The sequence below is a fragment of the Phalacrocorax aristotelis genome, chromosome 10, assembly GCF_949628215.1.
Source record: "Phalacrocorax aristotelis chromosome 10, bGulAri2.1, whole genome shotgun sequence".
In the NCBI taxonomy this organism is placed as follows: domain Eukaryota; kingdom Metazoa; phylum Chordata; class Aves; order Suliformes; family Phalacrocoracidae; genus Phalacrocorax; species Phalacrocorax aristotelis.
In genome coordinates this window covers 9,779,967-9,799,479 of record NC_134285.1, presented here as the reverse complement: position 1 = coordinate 9,799,479, position 19,513 = coordinate 9,779,967, and the positions used below count along the sequence as shown (strand labels likewise).

At 43.8% G+C, this 19,513-nt stretch overlaps 1 protein-coding gene across 1 annotated transcript; it reads right to left on the bottom strand.

Moving 5' to 3' along the window:
• Positions 1-310: 310 nt before the first annotated feature.
• On the bottom strand, positions 311-18,046 carry TMC7 (transmembrane channel like 7). The gene is made up of 16 exons (XM_075105142.1): positions 17,861-18,046; positions 17,394-17,631; positions 14,625-14,773; positions 14,110-14,277; positions 13,884-13,969; positions 13,200-13,345; positions 12,483-12,630; positions 10,836-11,006; positions 8,135-8,292; positions 7,179-7,296; positions 6,526-6,623; positions 6,057-6,240; positions 4,488-4,618; positions 4,083-4,238; positions 2,729-2,807; positions 311-1,537 (listed from the first exon to the last, which is right to left on the bottom strand). The coding sequence occupies exons 1-16, from the start codon at positions 17,928-17,930 to the stop codon at positions 1,478-1,480; spliced, it is 2,160 nt and encodes a 719-aa protein (XP_074961243.1). The 5' UTR covers positions 17,931-18,046; the 3' UTR covers positions 311-1,477.
• Positions 18,047-19,513: the final 1,467 nt, after the last annotated feature.

Sequence of the window (19,513 nt, the reverse complement as noted above, 5' to 3'; positions counted from 1 at the left end):
CGAATCCGATTGGCTCCGCAGCGCCGCCGCACTGGAGAACGGAGCTGCCCGTCAGGACTCGCGTCCCCGGCAGCCATGGGAACGGGGGCGGGACCACCGCCTGAGGCGCGGGGCGGGAAGGCGCTCCGCCGAGCGGTAGCGGGAACCGCCGGCAGCCGCACCGGCAGCCCCCGGTCGTGCGACCCACGGCGGGGAGAGCTGAGAGGCACTAGGCCCCGAAAGGCGTTTGCGCACCGGCGGAGACTGCACGAAGGCCGGTCCGCGCCAAGTCAAAGCAAACTAATTTTAAGAACATCAGACGTTATATTAAAAAAAAAAAAAAAATGTATTGGCTGTTAATTTCTGTAACACAAAGTCAGAAAACATTCCAAAACATTATATAAAAAGAATAGTCTTTCACGTATTAACTAATAGTGTGCTACTGGTAAATTTCAAGTAATAAACAATTCTGTAGAAAAAATCATTAAGCACAATCTTTAAATAAAGGAAATAGTAGTCTGCTTAGAAAGACTGTTCCCTCTGAGTCACACAGCTCCATCAGTTTACTGAAGCGAGAAGAAACACATTTAAAGGGTACTGACACATAAGTTTTTAAATGCTCTGTTTCCAAACCTAACTTTCAAATATTCACATTTTAGAACAAAGAGATCAGTAGTCAAGATGTTTGTACAAGAACAAACCACAGGTAATAATGCCTTAACATATTAAAAAAAAAAAAAACCACAACAGGCTACTCCACAGTAGTGAGACCAGCACCCAAGCAATGGCTTTCCCTGCTACAGCCCTGCACCACTCGTTGACCAGACCAGTGGTGTCTTCCTGCTCCCAGTGTTTATTTAGAGCTTTCATCAGCCTGTGGAGCTGATCATCAGATCGCTGAACCACTTTGTGAAGTTATCCAGTGTGCAACTGCATTCGCTATTTCAGAGCAAAATAAATATCAAAGTCTCTTCTCTAAAAATATTTAGAAAACTGATTTCAAACCCATGTTGTATTTTCTTCTCCTACGCACTATTTCAAAATACTGACATATGTCTCTCTTTTGCTTTGGTTTTAAAAGAGAACTGAGTTGGAAGCATGTAAACCAGACCTTTCCTTTCAGATTCTTAAACCATCATTTGTAAAGACAGTACAAAGTTCTTAAATAGAGTTTCAGTTCTGATCACATTTTACCTAAACCCCTGAAAAAACAGGAACTTAAACGCCAACAACCCTGAAATTGTAGCAGCAACAAGGCGTCCTACCATATGATTTTTTTGGACAGGTCTAACAGTATAAATTCGCTAAATTTCCAGTCTTGGAAACTTTTAAGGTCCACTAGCATAATCAAGGCTAAGACCATAAGCGTCCATTACATAGGCCGCAGTGCCAGGGTAACAGCCAGCTGCTCAGTTTTTAGGTGCTGCAGATGCTTCTACTCTTATCTAGTGGTCCTGGGAGCTTCAGGAAGTAAAGTTCTGCTAGCTTTTTGTGGTTTTCAAGGATGAGTCTGAGCTTCTGTTATCTTTCCGATTAGGAACTGCTTATCACGACTCTCCTGGTAAGACAGAATAAAAAGTACACTCTAGATGAACAGAAGTAGTACAAGTTATCTGTGAATAGCTCATTTCTTGATGAGAAATAAATACATGCACTCACCACACTGTGTTCTAACTCGTGGCTCCCAGCACACTCTCAACTGTCTGAACAACTATAAGTTTACAATAGTCTTGACTTCATTTATCTCATGTTAGGTCACATATTAACAGTTCTGCATTGAGCCTAGTTATAACATCTCACACAGCTAAAAAACTTAAAACCATACTTCCAAGAAGCCTAACAACAGTGAACAAACAAAAATAAAAAGCACGCAAGGATTTTCAGAATTCCTAACTGATTTGGGAATCCTTGAAAAAGTATTAAGGCTTTTCCTCCTGAACCCCTTACTCTCTAAAAGTCTCTCCCCAGCAGTGTTTTCCTAATGGTGGGTTGTTAAACGCCAAATCTAAAAGAAGCACATACCAAGAAATGGGCTATTTCCTAAGAAAGCAAGAAGTGTTACTAGTGAGGCTAGGTTCTGACTAGAGCAGGGTCTGACAGACCATAGTATATGAAGGTTGTCAAACATAGCAGCAGCTTTTGATGGCCACAAACAAGCATGTCTGCACTGGGACTGTTCTCCAAAGGACTAGTTAGTGGTGACTTGCTCCACTTTGAGTACTTGTTGCAAGCGGTGCCGGGACCTGCGCTCAGGAATAAAACCAGACTTGATTAAGTAGACAGACAGACCAGGAGGGAAGGGTAGGGAGTTGGGTGCCTGTTTGTGAGAGCAGAGAAGGAAATAAAGGTGGGGGTTGTGTAAGATGGTGGAGAGGACAGCAACCACAAGATTCAGGTTCTTGTTTGGCAGAAAAAAAAAAAAACTATGCAGGTGGGTAGATTAAGCAAGACAACAGATGAAGAATAGGGACACCACTTTGCAGAGGCAAAACTCATGCATGTGTGCTGCCTGATATAACCAGACCTTGCTGAAGTTGCAGCTGATATCTAACAAAACCAACTAGACCAAGAAATACTATAGTGCTTCAGTTATTTTTCCTGTGTTATTTGTAAAACATCCTTCACTGCCTGTGCAAACACCAAGTATCCAGAAGACTATGAAAACTGTTGTTCCTCTGCATGCTCTGTGTGAGTAATCACTCACACAACAAAGAACTTTAGGGGCACAGAAAAGTGGGTCAAATCTTACCATAACCAGTTGTTCCCTCAGCTGATCAACCACCCGTTTGTGTGCTCCAGCCAAGGCAATAAAATAGAACATAACGAGGCTACAAACAACAAACCAACATTATATGTTAGCATCACATAAAACAGAATTAGTCAGAAAAAGGCTGTTACAGGCTAGAGAAATTGTCGCTTTGCACATTTGTTTCAGATGTGAAGATGCTGGAGAGGAAAAAAATAATTAGTATACAGCTGGGGTAGGTTTGGCATAGCTCTGCTCAGAAGCATCTGTGGAGATATACGTGCTACCAGCAGGCAGGGACAGAGTGCTAGAGGACTTAGAGGCGTGGCCACGTTCAGATATTACAGGTTGTGTTCTGACAGCTCTCTCTAGACTGTCAGTTCCTGCCCTGCTCTAGGTCTACGTGTGGGGGCTTTGCTCCTCAGAAATGGAGTTTAATGAGGTTGCACTGGAGTAACTCTTTGCTCCCATTGGGGCTTGTAACTATGGGAAGCAGCCACAGATCAGTATTGCAGCCATTCCTTATCGCACATATTCCAGATGTAATCTGTGACCTGGGTTATCCACAGTGCATTGAATGAAGAAGAGCAGCAGCAAGAACTAGAATGGCACAAATTCCTATATAAATCCTGTATTTTCTTTTCCAGATAATAAGTAGTAGGGTAGCAGTGCCAGTCATCCTCCGCCTCTTATAACGCTTTATCATAAAGTAAAAAAAGAAAAAAAACCTTCAAACCAAAAAAGAGGACTTGATATTTCCCATGCATGCAATTACAGGTTCAGTTCAGGAGAACACAAATGCATTATGGAAGAAAAGGCTGGGTGGAGTCTGAACTAAACTGCATGGTTCCTCAAGAGTAGAAGTTGTAGAAAGTATCAGGTAAAAAGTCTCCAGGATCTGAAAACAGTTGGGTTAAACTGAAATGCAAAAAAAAAATTCAATTTAAAAATAAGAAGAAAAACCCTTTTTACCGCAAGGGTGACCAAACACTGGAACAGGTTGCCCAGAGAGATTGTGGAGTCTCCATCTTCGGAGATATTCAAAACCCAACTGGACACGATTCCTGAGCACCTGCTCTATCTGACCCTGCTTTGAACAGGAGGGTTGAATTAGATGATCTCTGGAGGTGATCTCCAACCTTAAAAACTCTATGATTCTATATTGATTTTTTTTCTTACAAAATGACTGTTTTGGAGCTTTTGTTTGTTTTGTTGTTTTCTTTAAACCAAGGTTTGGGCTTTGATGCTTTTGACAGCAGATAAAAAAATCTGGTCTAACAGTTGTTTGGTTCAGTTCAGTATGGAAGGAAATGAACCATGTGGGTGCACGACTGAATCAGTTCTCCACAGTACTCACCAGATGACCATAAAAAAAGGCACTGCAAAGGCTTCTGATGCTATGCCATATAGGACCTTCTGCAGACCTGTTGGAAACCCAAGTATTGTATCTGCAACAACTGCCCATGAAGTGTTAAAACTCCTGAACGGCCCACATGCCTTGGAGGAGGGGATACTGTCAAAGAAGAGAACAGAAGGGAGATGCTGTATCAAAACACAAGCCTACCACCGTTTAGCCCATGAGGTAAAAATGTCCTTTGCCTTTAAAAATGTAAATTTTATTTATATTAACTAAATAATAAATCAATTTATTACACACAACATATTTTATTCCAATTTATCATTCCAAAGTTGTGCGTCTGTTTTTAGGGAACTGACAACCTTAGAGCAAATGTCAACTTCATAGAGTTAAATTGTCACTTACTGTGCTATGCTGATTCCCAAAGGAATAAAAGCCAAGAGGAGCCCAATCAACAGTACCACCAAGAAGAAAAAATTGGAACGTGATGCTCTGATAGGCCTAGCTACAGGTTTACATGTGTGTATCAAACTGACCTGAAGAGGGAAAGTGAGCAAGACTGTTACTGGTACATCTGTATATGTACATCCAAGTATACTTTCCCCACCAACTGAATTTTCCATCCTTGATTATGCTACCAGCTACCACATAATCATCCCTCCTTTCATGTACACTGACAGAAAAAGGCTAAGATAAGAACACTCTACATTCTGGTATAAGTCAACGTCTCCTATTTTGGGTAAGAATTTGACCCAGAGGGCCTCATACACTTGCACAGAGTCAGATGACACAGTCATTTGGTGTATGATCCAAGGCACAGTCTTTAACTTTGATCTGCCCAATCTTCACTGGATACATCCCTCCTTGTAAGAACTAAAGTATCAGCACGAATTTGGTGCACAGAAGGAGCTGTCTGGTCATAGAGCAAAACTTCTAATTCACAGAAACCATGTCTTGAACATCCAATCCAGCTTGGATTATCCGTTTGGCTTCCAAATTTTTAGCAGCTTGGCAAAATCTTGTCCAAACTCTAAGCTCTGTTGCTGGTAAACAGCTTATTGTAGAGAAGTGTTATAAACTAGCTTTATTACATAAAAATATTTTATTTTTCAGAAAAGTAGACAAATAATTGATGAGGTAATTATTAAAATGTTGTTTTGCTTGATTTCAAAGCAAAATTCGACCTCCTTTTAAAAGCAAAAAAAACCCTACAGAAAATGGAATACCACTATATCATTTCCAGTACACTTCATCATTGGGTGGGTGTTTTTAGGGTTGTTTTAAATCAGCTGCATATCTACATGACAAGAGCCACACAGAGGTGCTCAATTTTATTTGTTCACCTGTCATGGTTCAGCCCCAGTCAGCAACTAAACACCACGCAGCCGCTTGCTCACTCCCCCAACCCCTGTGGGATGGGGGAGAGAATCGGAAAAGCAAAAGAAAAAAAAAATCAACCCAAAAACTTGTGGGTTGAGATAAGAACAGTTTAATAATTATAATAAAATAATAACTATAATAATATTGATTATGATAACAATAATGATAATATAATAAAAAGGAAAAGGGAAAAAGGGAAAAAAACAGAAACACAAATGATACAACCACTCACCACCTGCCTGAGCCACACCCACCACATCCCTGAGCCGCGATTGCTGCCCCCCTCCCCCGGCCAGCCCCTCCCAGGTCACATACTGGGCATGACGTTACACGATATGGAATATCCCTTTGGCCAGTTTGAATCCGCTCTCTTGGCTGTGCCCCTCCCCTCCCGGCTTCTTGTGCACCTGGCAGAGCATGGGAAGCTGGAAAAGTCCTTGACTAGTACAAGCACTACCCAGCAACAACCAAAACATCTGTGTGCTATCAACATTGTTTTCGTACTAAGTCCAAAGCCAGCACGATGCCAGCTGCAGTGAAGGAAATTGACTCTATCCCAGCTAAAACCATGACATCACCATAAACCTTCGTTACCTTTTTAACGTAAAAGATGATGAAGTATTTTACAGTTGCTATTGCAGGGAGAAGTGGTGAAAAGAAGGTTCCAATCCAGCAGATAGTTTGCCCATAAATGATTTCCAGGACATTGTCAGAAATTCCAAATTCCTGCAATCCACACCACTGAACTGGCTTGCTCTTGCAATGAGTAACTAACAACCTAAAACCAAAGAACATCATTAGCTCTAAATTGAAGTTACAGAGCTTAGCTGAATTCTAACACATTGGAACACACAGATATTTAGCATTTAAGCATTAGACAACATAACAGAGAAGTGTCTGAAGAAAAAAAGAAAATACGCAAGTATAAAAAACTACCAGAAATATATTTGTTTTATTTTAAAACTGGTAATCTGATTAGAAATATGGGGAATTAATAACAGAAAAAAGAAATGGGTTTCATAAGTCATTTGCAGAAGTATGCTAAAAAGGCAGAGATACTTACTTTCTAGGAAAATCTACAAAGAGGGTCACAGCAAGAATTATAATAAAATCAAATATCATCAGTTTATACATTTCTTGCCCAACTTCAGATTCCCAGCACTATAAAAACAAGTCAGGAAAAGACAAGATTAGGAATCTAACTAAAAAGTGAATAATAAATCTGTCAAACACTAAAGCAACAAACCCCTTAGTTAACAACATGAAGTTCAAATTGTATTAACTCCCATTTCTAAAATATTTAAGTGTTTCAGAGCTTCCATGGCAAGCTGTTTGTTTGTTTTGTGGGTTAGTGGTTTTTGGTTAGTTTTTTGTTTTTGTTTTTTTTGAGGAAAGCCCATTTGTCTTATTGGAGCAAAAGACAGTAACACAATTGTCTCCAAAACAGAGCTATCTCAAACAATCTTCATGGTAGTCTGCAAGTCTATGCTAAATAGAAATCTGCCACTGGACTTACTCTAACCAGAGCTTTAAATAAACAAAAGATACATATAAGAACTGTACTGGTTTGCACTGAGCAGTAAGAATCAGCACGAGACATAACATGAACAGCAACTCTAGGTCTGATTCTGAATACCTCCGGACAAGCAAGTTTCATAGAAAACAAATGTCTATCCACAAGTTCAGACGATTAAAGACCAAGATAAATCTGCTTACAGGATAGAGTTCGTAATTGTATCCACAGGCTTTACACTTGTCAGTGGCACAGTAGGAGATCTGACTCCACAGAGAGAACAAGAGAACACCGATATTGGCCAACCGCACAAAGATACACCTGGAAGAAAGGCAAAACCCAATTCCAAACCTGCCAAAAAAGAGCCATTCTAACATCTGGCTCAACTTCCACAAAAGCCCAAGGAAGGCTCGAAACACAAAAGGGTCACACAGAGCTTTAATGGAACCACCAGCAATTTAATAAACACACTTCTTTCCTTAGTAGTAAGTTAAATTGCTTTTCACCTTCCTTGCTTTAGGCTACAATCCCTTGTTTCTTTCCTCAGTGGTGTTGGGAGATCATTTCATTCGCAGATCTTGACCCTGCAATGGGCTGCGATTCTCTGAAGTACAGTTTGAGAGGCCAGGTGACAACTCTCTGTGCAGCATTTCCCTCTCACATGGCTTCAGGCCTTCAGAGGCACTTAGCCAAACCAGAAATAAAAAGCACAAGGGCTTGCACAGTTCAGATGCTTCAACCCAGATCTTACTGCAAAGCCGTGCTTCAGTCACTGCTGTACACACACGTTCGCTCATTCAAGAAACTGCTGTGTGCAAAGCAGTGTGAATCTACAGCTCTGCAGCCACAACTTCTCCACTGACTATTTATTCAGGTTGTTGAAGATGTCCAGATCACACAGTTAAATCGGACTGAGAGAAAAACTTGGGACACTGAAATGACTGCACTGCACTGTCATCAAAATACGAGATTGTTTCCAGATTTAAAATTGAAGTTTCCAACTAAGCATAAGTCAAAAAATGCCTGCTTGGCTTCCAGTGCCCAGGGCCTCCAGTGCAGAGTCCATCCTCTCTGCTTCTTGATATTTCAACGTTTACACTTACAACCTATGAAGAACAACTTGTTGAAACATCCAAGGCCACAACAAAAACATCTTTACCTCATGAGCGTCAACCTGATTTCAAAGGCTGGCGAATAATCTTCAAATCTGATCAGAAATGAGAAGATCTGAGGAGCAATGAAGTTGGCCAACGTGATCACTATGGAAGGCAAATACTGCACTAAGAGATTAGCCTGGAAGTTCATATTGCTGACACCCTGTACAAGAAGAGATGAGAGAAAGATAATACTCAGAGAAACACAACTTCCTGATGTGCTCTCTCCAGCTACCCACCAGCTGCTCTTGTCCAGGATTCAGAGAGCATCTTTTACTCTCGTCTTCATCCTCCATTTGGAACTACAAGCCAGACCACTACTATCTATCTCTGCAGTTTCCTGCTACAGCCTTGCTTTCATAGAATCATAGAATGTTCTGAGTTGGAAGGGACCCACAAGGGTCATCGAGTCCAACTCCTGTCCATGTACAGGGCAACCCCAAAATTCACACCATGTGTCTGAGGGCGTTGTCCAAGTGCTTCTTGAATAGCATCAGGCTTGGTGCCATGACTGCCTCCCTGGGGAGCCTGTTGCAGTGCTCCACCACCCTCTGGGTGAAGAACCTCTTCCTAATATCCAACCTAAACCTCCCCTAGCACGTCTTCCTGCCATTCCCTTGGGTCCTGTCATTGGTCATCAGAGAGAAGAGATCAGCGCCTGACCCTCTTCCTCCCCTTGTGAGGAAGCTGCAGACCACGATGAGATCTCCCCTCAGTCTCCTCCAGGCTGAAAAACCAAGGGACTTTAGCTGGTCCTCATACAGCTTCCCCTCTAAATCCTTCACCAACTTCGTGGCCCTCCTCTGGACACTCTCTAGGGGCTTTGTATCCTTAACGTACTGTGGCACCCAAAACTACACACAGTGCTCAAGGTGAGGCTCCACCAGTGCAGAGTAGGGTGCGACGATCACTGCTCTCGACTGGCTGCAATGCAGTGCTTGGTGCACCTCAAGACTCGGCTGGCCCTCTTGGCTGCCAGGGCACACTGCTGGCTCATGTTCAGCTTGCCATCAACCAGATGCCCCAGGTCCCTCTCTGCAGAGCTGCTTTCCAGCCTCTCGTTCCCCGGTCTGTATGTACATCCAGGGCTGCCGTGCCCCAGGTGTAAAATCTGGCACTTGCCCTTGTTAAACTTCATACGGTTGATGATTGCCCAGCTCTCTAATTTGCCTAGATCCCTCTGCAGGGCCTCTCTGCCATCAAGAGTGTCAACAGCTCCTCCCAATTTTGTGTCATCAGCAAACCTAATTAGTATTCCTTCCAGTCCTGCATCCAAGTCATTTAAGAAAACATTTAAAAGTACTGGCCCTAAGATGGATCCCTGCAGAACCCCAGTAGTGACTGGCACCAACCCAATGGAACCCCATTTATATAACCTTTTGAGCCTGACCCACCAGCCAATTGCTCACCCACTGCATTATGTGTTTATCCAGCTGTGTGCTGGATATTTTGTCCAGGCGGATACTGTGAGAGACAGTATTCAAAGCTGCTCCCTTCACCAGTAACTCCCTCCCTCCAGGTACTAGTATTTTAGTGCTTCCCCAAAGCTTCTGTTTGAAGAGGCTCATCTCACCAAGGCTTGTGTCTGACTATGTTGCCTAAGTCAGCACTACAGCTACTAGCTTTTACACCTATGTCAAAGTGCAGACACTTTTCAAGTTATTTGCACTGGCGCCAAGCAGCTCCCCTGACTTTCCTACAATCTTAACAAGTTCCTCTACCTACTCATTTAGGCAAGGTCAAGATATCAACCCTTATACATAAAGCTGAGAGCAAGTGAGGCTGTTTTTTCAAATTGTCCAGTGTTGTGCTATCCTCTTTCTCTGCCCTCAAACAATATCTCTGACAAACACTTCTTTAGGCCTCATTTCCTGCATCTCTCTCTGCAATCCTGGCAGTTTACAGAAGAGGTCCACCACGAGCACAACATTCCTCATACAAAGCCAGTGCCTATCACATCACCAATGAATAGAGGGAGAGAAAAAGTGCAGCCCCCATTCATGGCAGGCTAATTCAACCCTGTGGTCCTACAGACAAGTCAATTACTGTTGCAAAACTGTTGAAACTGTTGTCTCCTCTTGTTCTGCTTCTGAACGGCTCTTCCCATCTGCTTGTCCTGCCAGTGGGGAACAACCCCACCCAACCTGATTCTTTCCACTACTGATGCAAGAACCTTTTCTTCTGCAAAGCGCTCCATGTTCAAAGTCTTCCTGTTTCCCCACACAGCTGTAACAAGCCACAATACAGATCATAATCTTTATTCTCCCCTTCCCTTGCTGTTAATTTTTGCAGTTCAACAGTGAACCAGGTCAAGAATCTGATCACTATGAAGTTTGTTTTAATCAGATCAGCTCCCTGAGCCAGTTCACTGCCCAGACACGCAAGCACTTGTAACTAGCAGATCACAGTGAGGTGAGAACAGTTACATGGGAGGGGAAGTGAAGGCTGCTTTTCCTGTCAGCTGCTCCAAGGCAGATGATGCTGGAGCCTCTGTATCAAAGGGAGACATCACTGTGGGTTTTTTGCACATCCTTCTTGACCCTCCTCTCTCTCCTCTACAAAAAAATTCTAGGTCTGTAGAAAGTATTTTCAGATCCCTGGCATGAAAGGTGCTATATAAAGATACTTGACTCTTTCACAATAGTTCCTCTTACTGTAATCACCAGCCCCAATTAAATCTGTCCTAATGTCATGGCTGATACTTACACTGGAGTTTTCTTGAGAGAAGACAGTTGCTTTATAAATAGAATAGAAACATCCTGACAAAACTGCAAAGACAATTATATTTATAAATATTCTCAGAGAGTAGATGCGTAGCTTTTCTTTCATTGTCCTGTCAGCTATTTTTTTTCTCAGCCTTTCTTCCTCCAAGTCCATCTACAAACAAAAGAAAAAGGATGTGTAGTTTTCTGCTGCAGCATACAACACTTGACACCATGTCTTCTACCTCTGGTATGTGCAAATCCATAGCCTGTTTTAGGAGGGTCACTCCACCGCCTGCCCAAGCACACTGAAATGAGAGTGCCTTTTCATCAACACAAACAGGTCTGTGCAGGAGAGGAAGCCCCAGTGTGCTCAGACTCTGCAGGCCAAGAGCCCTGTAGTCAAAGACAAGTGTCTCGTAATCCTCTTATCTCTAACATATCAGTAACATATCTCCTTAAGGACAGAAAGACAACTTGTCTGTTTATTGTAAGAGACTGATCTCAGATAGCTTGGCACTAAAATCTGAAACGGGTAAATCAGCACACTCATCTCCTTACTCCTGCAGGCAAGTAACCAGTCCTCACTGCTATGGCTCGAACTTCCTTCTCCTACGCTTTGTGAAGGAAAACTGGGGGATGGCACAGACAGGAAGTACAGTCTTGAGCAGCTTGTCACGTAAACTTGATATGAGTCACCTTAGCTGATGTGAAAATACAGTATCGCCTGTGAAGGCATTTTAATGGAGGCAAACACACAAATTACCCAGGTATATTCTGAGGACTTACTTCCACCAAACAGTAATATTAAGTGGCAAGTTTTTCTAAGGCGTGAGTTCTAGAGGCAAAAGTGTATTAAGTGACAGAGGCTCTGGTTATATGATGAAAAAAGGTGACTGTAAACTTTACTAGAGCAGAAAGCAACTTACTGTAATTTATGAAATCTGTAATTACTGCTTTGTGGTTTGAAGTGGAAGTATCTTTTTAAAGGTAATTGTTTCACTACACAAATCTCTGCTTCCAGGGTACAGAGAGCAAAAATAAGGTACTGGTTTCACCACAAAAGCCTTTTAGACTCTCTTTTCAGAGAGTTTTATGATCTGGGAAATGTATTAGCTGCATTAGCATTTTGTATGCGGATGTGTGTCAAAGACAGCTAGTGAAAAACTTCCAGTATATTCTTACTGCAACAATGCTCTCCACTTGTATGAAGAGTACCATCTGAATTTTATTCCTCCCCAAACTACTGCCTACTACACTGCAGACTTACAAGCCAGTATACTCAAACCAATTGCTGGCAGTACAAGGGTTTTGCCTACAGCTGGGATAGCTTTTCCTGTTGGATTATGTAGAAACTAACACAGGAAGCAGGACTGGAGTGTAAGGAAGAGGGAGATAAGACAAGCAGCTAACAGGCTGGCTCCAGTTCCCAGTGGATGGGGGAAGGGTCACCATCCTCAGTGCTGATCCTTCTCACACCACAATTCTAGCTACCTAGAAAGCATACAAGAGGATGTGGGTTGCCCTGCCCCCAGTATAAACTACTTCAATCCTTCTTATCCTTATTCCATTATCGGCAGAATTATACCCCTCTTTTTTAGTCATCTAAGCTATATGAAACCATAGTCATAGAAAAATGAAAGTTACTCACTTGGAGCTCATATCGCAAGCTGCGATGTTTTAGCTGTGCTGCATTTGGATCTGTAATGCAGAAGTCCCAGCCTGCAAAGATTTTGTTACAGTAACTCTGAAATGGATCTTCAGCGTGTACCAAATTGTGTTTAAACCCTTCCACGGACCTAGAGAAAAATGCAACTTTACTTCATTCATGAAAAGACGTATTTTATCCACAGAAAACAAAACATATTTTATCCACAGAAAATGAAACAGAAAAGCCACACCTCAAGCAAGACACATATACACAGACACAGACAGACATACAGACATACATTTGCTTCTTATCAGGTCATTTCCCTCTGCGCTTAGCCACAGTCATACCTTTTCACCTCATCCACTGCTTCTCTGACACTGCAAAGAGCTGGCTCAGGAAACTGAGGTGGCAGAAGAAAATAAACACCAGAAAACCCCAAAATAAAATCCTCCAACAACAACTACTGTATAGTTGAGGGTCTTTTATTTATATGTAAGTTTACATATGAAAAACTAATACATCAAATTTATTTATTTTTATTTTGCTGGCTCATTTTCCCAAAGACAGACAAATGCTGCTGTGGCACTGCATCCTCAAGCCAAAGATTCTCCATTTCCATATAAAACAGTTCTAGGATGCGGCATGTTCCCTACAAGCAAGAATGCAATGTAAATTGTGCAACAGGTAGCAGTAAATAAACTATACCAACATCTTTACCTTTTTATTATCCAGAGGAGACTTAATGCAAGGTAGGCAAATGTAGCCAGCAGATATGCTAGTGGCAAGTTGTACCTCAGCATACTGAGCCACACAGTATCTATTGTATAATAGCCATAAAACAAACTTGTCGTTTCAAGGAACCCCTGTGAAAACATGAAGTTTAAATAGAATTTGTAACAGTAGCAGCAACTGCCCAGTTAAATCCAACCTGGCATCAAGCAATCATTTTGTAAATTTAAAATTAATATTGGGGTCCCCAGCAAGCTACAACAGTCTGTAGCTCCTAAAATACAGCCACTGCCTCTATCAAACCGTAATGCAGATGCTACATGCTTAAAATCCCTCCCCTCTCCAATCAAAGAGCTCTATGACAAGGACACTGAGACCCTACATAGAGAGCACAATAGGCAGCATGCTCCAGAATACGTAACATTTACCAGCTGGGGCGGAGAGACACAGGCTGCAGCACGTGGCCAACCAGGCCTTGTGGATGCTCAGTAAGCGCCAGTTTGGGAACTCTCCTTCTCACAGATAAAGGATAAAGGCTAATTTTACCCCAGTCATGCATAGGCCTTACCACCTTTCAAAATTAGCAAAGCTTCATTCCTCAAGTAAAATGTTTTCCCATTTTACGTGTTATGCGAGACACAGAAAGTTAATTTAAAAAATCTAATTACTTACAGTGCCACTGAGCAAATCTTTGAGGTAAGCATAGAAGTAAACAAGTCCCTTATCAGCACTGGGTTTATAAACTGTGCAGTGAGGCTCTGCCAAAAGAAAGGCAGGGAAAAAGAATTATTTAAAAAAAAAAAAAACACAACATTTTTTTTGTCCTGGGAGGTGGAAGAGAAGCTGATGGAAAGAGGGAATCTTACAAACAACAGCAGTGCACAGAGAAGAAGTTTACCTATGTTCTTTGGAGGAATTTTAGCAAAGCTACTGTTGAATATTCCATAATTAGAAATGATGGTGGGAAGGGTAACAAAACTGAACATCAGGATAAAAATTGTAAAATTCAGCAGGACCAGAAAACGCAGGAAGCAGAAGTATGACTGGATGCCAGTACCAAATTTCCCTGCGAAAAAAAGAAACACGTGCCAATAATTAAGATGATATCATCGAAAATACAGAATGATCAGATAATCGTTTCAGTTACATTGTGTTAACCAATGAAACGTTACTAAAGCTAGTTTTCTGCTGCAGGCTTTTAGCAATACAACTGAAATAGAAATGTGACTTTTTAATAATTTCCTCCAATGTATTTCCTTCTATGCCATCGTGGATTTTACATCGGCAATAATAAAGGAAGCAGGTAACCTCTTAAACATACACAGTTACATCTGAAACTACACTCACACACCTAAAACTACCAATAACAGAAGCAACTTGAAAGAGGAGAAATTGACATAAGACAGTAAATACCTTCTATGCTGTGAATATCATGTCGCCAAAGCTCCAGGTAAGATGACAGCTCCTTGACTTCATTGAAGACTTTTTTCAATGACTTACTGCGAGTTCTACTCCACAGTTTCCATCCAGATGAATATTTTATGTCTGCCTGCAGACAGTCCCTAAGAATCAGGAAATACAGTTATTGAGCATATGAAATACTTTTTCACTACACGTAGCAAGGGCCTGGCACAATGGAGCCTGCCTGCAGCCTTCAGAGGGATAGCACAAGTGCTAAAAGTTGAGTAACACACGCTAGCTGTCCCTGCCTGCTCCTCCTGGTAACTGTGACATCAAGTTAATTCAAAGATAGCATGTCATCTCACAGAGAACATTTGCCTCTCTTGGAAAAAAAAATATTCAATTGACAACAGCACAACACAGAAAAAACATGTAGCTGAACTTGCCAGTGGGATCTCAGGGAAGTTGCCATTAATGATTTCATATTTATAAATGGCTGGAAGAGGAAAAGAAGATTCTTTCCTCAAAACTTCTGACCAGAGCATCTTCACCAAGAGGCTTTTAAAAAATTTCTCAAAAATATTTAGCTTTCCTCTTTCAATGTTATAAATGCAGCTGTTCAAAATAGAAAATTATTTTCTTGTAGAAAATTCACAGATCTTAGAATGAAATGTCAAAATATATTGTGAGAAAAAAATGTAAAAGAAATAGGGAGAGCTATAAAGAGGCTTAAATATCCCATTTGGATTTTACAATTATAACTTTTATATCACATGCCAGTACATAATAGAAAACAAATGTCATTATTCATTTTTCATTATTTGTTTTTACAGCAAATTCACTGGAAAGTGCCAACTCAATGAACTTGAGAACATATTTCTTTGCCAGCATGTGTGGGGGTGTACTATTCTAATAATAAGCTGCAAACAAACACTGAGGATGTGCCACAAACTGTCTATAATTTTTAATCACTTCTCACTTATAGATTTTCACACTATCTGCATATATTTGCCTTTTAAAAATTGCTGCACAGTTAGCAACAGCATCAATGAGAACTCTGAGTGGCTCAGAGTTTGCATTCCATTTTAAAAAAACCTTAAAAACAGACAAAACTTCCCAGAAACATAGCTTGAAGATTGACTTCCATGCAGCAAATGCTCTTCCAGTCTCTGATGCCACCAAAGAAGGGCAGCAGTTAAATAGCCATGAGGACACCATGAGCTAGAGTAGAAGACAACGGTCTCAATTTCAAAATACTTTGTACAGAACCCTAAAGTGCCTAAGCGACTCACTGCCACGCCACCCCGCTGCCATGCATGCTGTACATTGACAAAGCTTCCATATCCTTCTCAGCTGAAAGTAAAATAATTTTGGCAGGAAGCTGAATTAAACCCTATATGCAACAATCAAACCAGCAGCAGACGACTTCATCTCTAACTGTACATACAGCTACTCTCTAAAGGCTTCATTTTGTGGAAACTGCAGGCTGCAGCACGTAGTGTTTTAAACAGACACTTTGGAAAACTATCTGGCCCATGTTTGGTCTGCATTTTAAATAGAGGCGTGGGCTGCATATTCATCTGTGTTACAGAAGTTGAGTGTTTAGCTTTCAGGACATTAATATAAAGCATTTTGTGTTGGCAGCTGCACAATACACACAGCTTACTGATCCATAAAAGTGCCAAGAAGCCCCACTAGAATCTCTCAGCACTAGAATGTGTAAACAAGCTTGGGACACCCCAACTCTGTTCTTAACACACACCATGGCCACAGGACTGCAGTTCCTTTTTCTTGAAAAACTGAGCTTTAGACACCCAACTTCAAATAAATATTCATTGTTCAAGCACCTTCCCTTACCATGACCCAAATCTTCTGCTGTTCCTTGTGTACAGGCTGTAGGGTTAAACTTAACTCCAGGGTCAGGCTGTAACTCATTTCCCACTGCCCTTGCAATCGAGTAACTCTCTCTCTCTGTGGAGCACCAGGCATTAATCGTACTTTCACCTCTCTCCTGGTTCATAACCACAACTACGAAGTACCTGATTTAAAGGTGCAGCTGGTGCCTGACAATGTGAAAACACATACTGTATCCTCTGTCCTCAGAGATGCTTTCAGCCTAGCAGTAAGACATGAGACAACAAGCAGAGAAACAGCGGCAGGGCAAAGCATGCTCTCTGCAATCCCCTCCCTGCTGGGGGTTGCCACCAGAGGGGCGGAAACTGCCTACAGCTCACAGCAGAGAGTCGTTTAAAAACGGATATGAGGGGTGGGGTGGGGAGGCAAGATCCTGGAAAGCTTCTTTCCACCTGTACTAAGCCACACCAGAGACAGCACGAGGTATTTAGAAGAACTGGTGAGAAGACTCAAGAACAGCAGCACTCGAATAGCACAAGGGGGTTGCTGACGACAGATAATCCACAGTGACCCTTAAAAGCACAAAACCCTGAGGCAAAAAAAAAGGAAGGCAGTGAGAAACCCGTTTGACTGCTCCAAGTAATTCCCAGTTTTGACTCCTTTCCTCCAGTTCAACCTGTTGCTGCCCCCAGTCAGCCGCCCCCCTCGCCACTGACAGCTCCCGGCCACGCTCCCGCAGCTGGAGGTGCCGGAGGGAGCCTGCCGCGAGAACCTGCGCAACTTCTTGTCAAAACCACATGCCACAGGGTGAAACGGATACAGATTAACCCACTTCTGCTTCAGCCTTCCACTGCACCTGTGTTTAGGAAAAGGTAATTTTATTTAAAAAAAAAAAGGGGGGGGAACCCCACACGTGTAAAGATTAACCTTAATCGCTTCTTTTCCGCCAGGGTCAAGGGGTATTCCCTCGCAGGGCGATCAGCCGTCTCGTCTCTCTCTTGCTTCAGCCCCAAGGCCTCCAGAGCGCGGAGCTCCGCCGGGCCCTGCGGGGCCGCCCGCCGCTCCTGGCCGCCCCCGCGGCGCCGCAGCGCCGTCTGGTAGCTGGGCAGCTCCTGCAGGAAATCCACAGGTGCGGCGCCGCGCGCCTCCTCAGGAAGAAACACCTCTGCGAGAGGGAGGAAGCACAGGGGCTGCGGAGCGGGGCTCCCCACAACATGGCCCCCCGCCGGGCGCCCCGCCACGGCCGCCCCCAGCCACCGCGCAGCGCCGAGGGGGGCGAGGCGGGGGCGACGCCGCTCCCTCGCGTCCCTCCCGCCACCTGCCGGAGCCGCCGGCGCCCACCCGTGGGTCCTCTCTCCCCGCGGCGTTCGCTACCTGCCGCCCCCCGCCCTTACCGTCGCCGCTGCTGCTGCTGCTCCTGCTCCTGCCGCCCGGCGGCTCCGCGGCGGCCCCGATCCCGCTCATGTCTGCGTGGGGGAGCCCCGGCCCGGCGTCCCTGCTGCCGTTTCCGGGCGTTACGGAGCCGGCAGAGTGGTGGGGTGGCGGCTGCCGGCGGCGGAGAGCCCGAGCCGCTGGCGGGGCGGGGGCGAGGCTCCCCGCTGGGGCCGCCTTCCCCGGGGCGCCTCGCCCGCAGGGGGCGCCCGCCCTCCCCGCCGGCGGCGGGCGGTGGGGCCCCGCAGGCAGGGCTCGGGGGGTTCCTGCGGGGGTCGGGCCCTCACTGCTGTCCCCGGCCCAGCGCGGAGAGGGTGCGGGGCTGCCCGGGGGCGCGGCGTGTGTCGCTCCGCTGCTAGGGGAGCGGCTAAGGCGAGGGGCGGAGGTGCGCAGGGCCCGCTCCCTCCTGCACCGAGCACCCCCTCTTTAGACCTGGGCCCCCGCCCTCCATGCCATCGCTTTGTTTCCTTAAACTCGTAGGTTTAACATAAAGGTGTCAGGTTTGGGTACAGCAGGGTCTTTTTATTCCTCTTGCCCAGGCAGGGCTTGCTTTAAAAATACCGTGAAGAAAGACAGCAGGATGCAAATGCTGCTAGCAGAGCACCCGCTCCCTTAGAATGAGGCAAGGCCTCAGCGCCTCAGGTGCAGGGCGGTGGGGTGTCCCAGCTGCCAGGTGTCCCTCACAGACACTGGGCGTAGAAACAGACCTTTTTTCGGTGTCTTCTGTTACTATTAAATGTCAGTGCTGGTGTTGAGTGTTGTAAAAACTTCTTGCAAACTCAGATGGTTGGTCAACTCCCGTTAAGTCGTGGGCCCAAACTCCCTAGCTTGTTCTGAGTGATCAGATCCAGTGACGTGGGCTGTGATGGAAACAATAGAGCTTCACCCATGAACGTGAAAACTGAGTATGAACTGGAGCAAACAAAGTCAGTAGATGCTTGGATGTCTCTTTCCATCTGACAGTGAGGGTGGCTTTTGTGTTAATTTGTAGTAAACATCCCTGAGATACTTATTTCTTGGAATAATTCTTGCCTTTGGTGTGACAAAAACAGCTGGTGTGATGAAAAAGAAAATGAAACCTCCTGTAGTTTCAACCATATTACACGTGGGGGGAAAAAAGCATTTCTACCATTTCTTACTGTATTTTACTGGTTAATAACCAGATTTTTCTGAACATTTCTCATCTGCTTTCTGAAGTACTTTTAAAAGTAATTGCACTGAACTACTTTTAAAAAAATCAACAACAACAAAGCACTGTGTATGTTGAGCTTTGTAGGTGTTCTTGCCTTCATGCTGGTAGGTTGGTCTATAATACAACTAATATATTTTTTAGCTATTTTTCCATGAGAACAAGCTATAACATGCCCTCATCCTTTGATAGGTCACTCTGGAGGCTCGTACAAGTGGGCAGGAATTCAAGCCTATTGTTTTTTCCCCTTCTCCTTTTCACAGATGTCCAGGATGATTGTTCCTAGGTGGGATTTTCTGTACAGCAAAGGCTGATGCTGCATGGCTGTCTGCTGCCCTCCCGAGAAGCTGAGCTGTGCTTCAGCTTGAGAGCACGTGGGATCGGCTTGTTTGTAACAGAGCTGGGTACCTCAGTGAAGCCCATTACA

What these genes read in the sequence shown, in the direction of transcription:
- TMC7 (XM_075105142.1), bottom strand. Translation starts at nt 17,930, where the DNA reads ATGAGCGGGATCGGGGCCGCCGCGGAGCCGCCGGGCGGCAGGAGCAGG. An exon ending in GCGGAAAAGAAGCGATTAAG is followed by an intron (nt 14,774 to 17,393) that starts GTTAATCTTTAC and finishes CCTGATTCTTAG; the next exon opens with GGACTGTCTGCAGGCAGACA. An exon ending in CCTTTTTTTATGGTCATCTG is followed by an intron (nt 2,808 to 4,082) that starts GTGAGTACTGTG and finishes TGTTGTTTGTAG; the next exon opens with CCTCGTTATGTTCTATTTTA.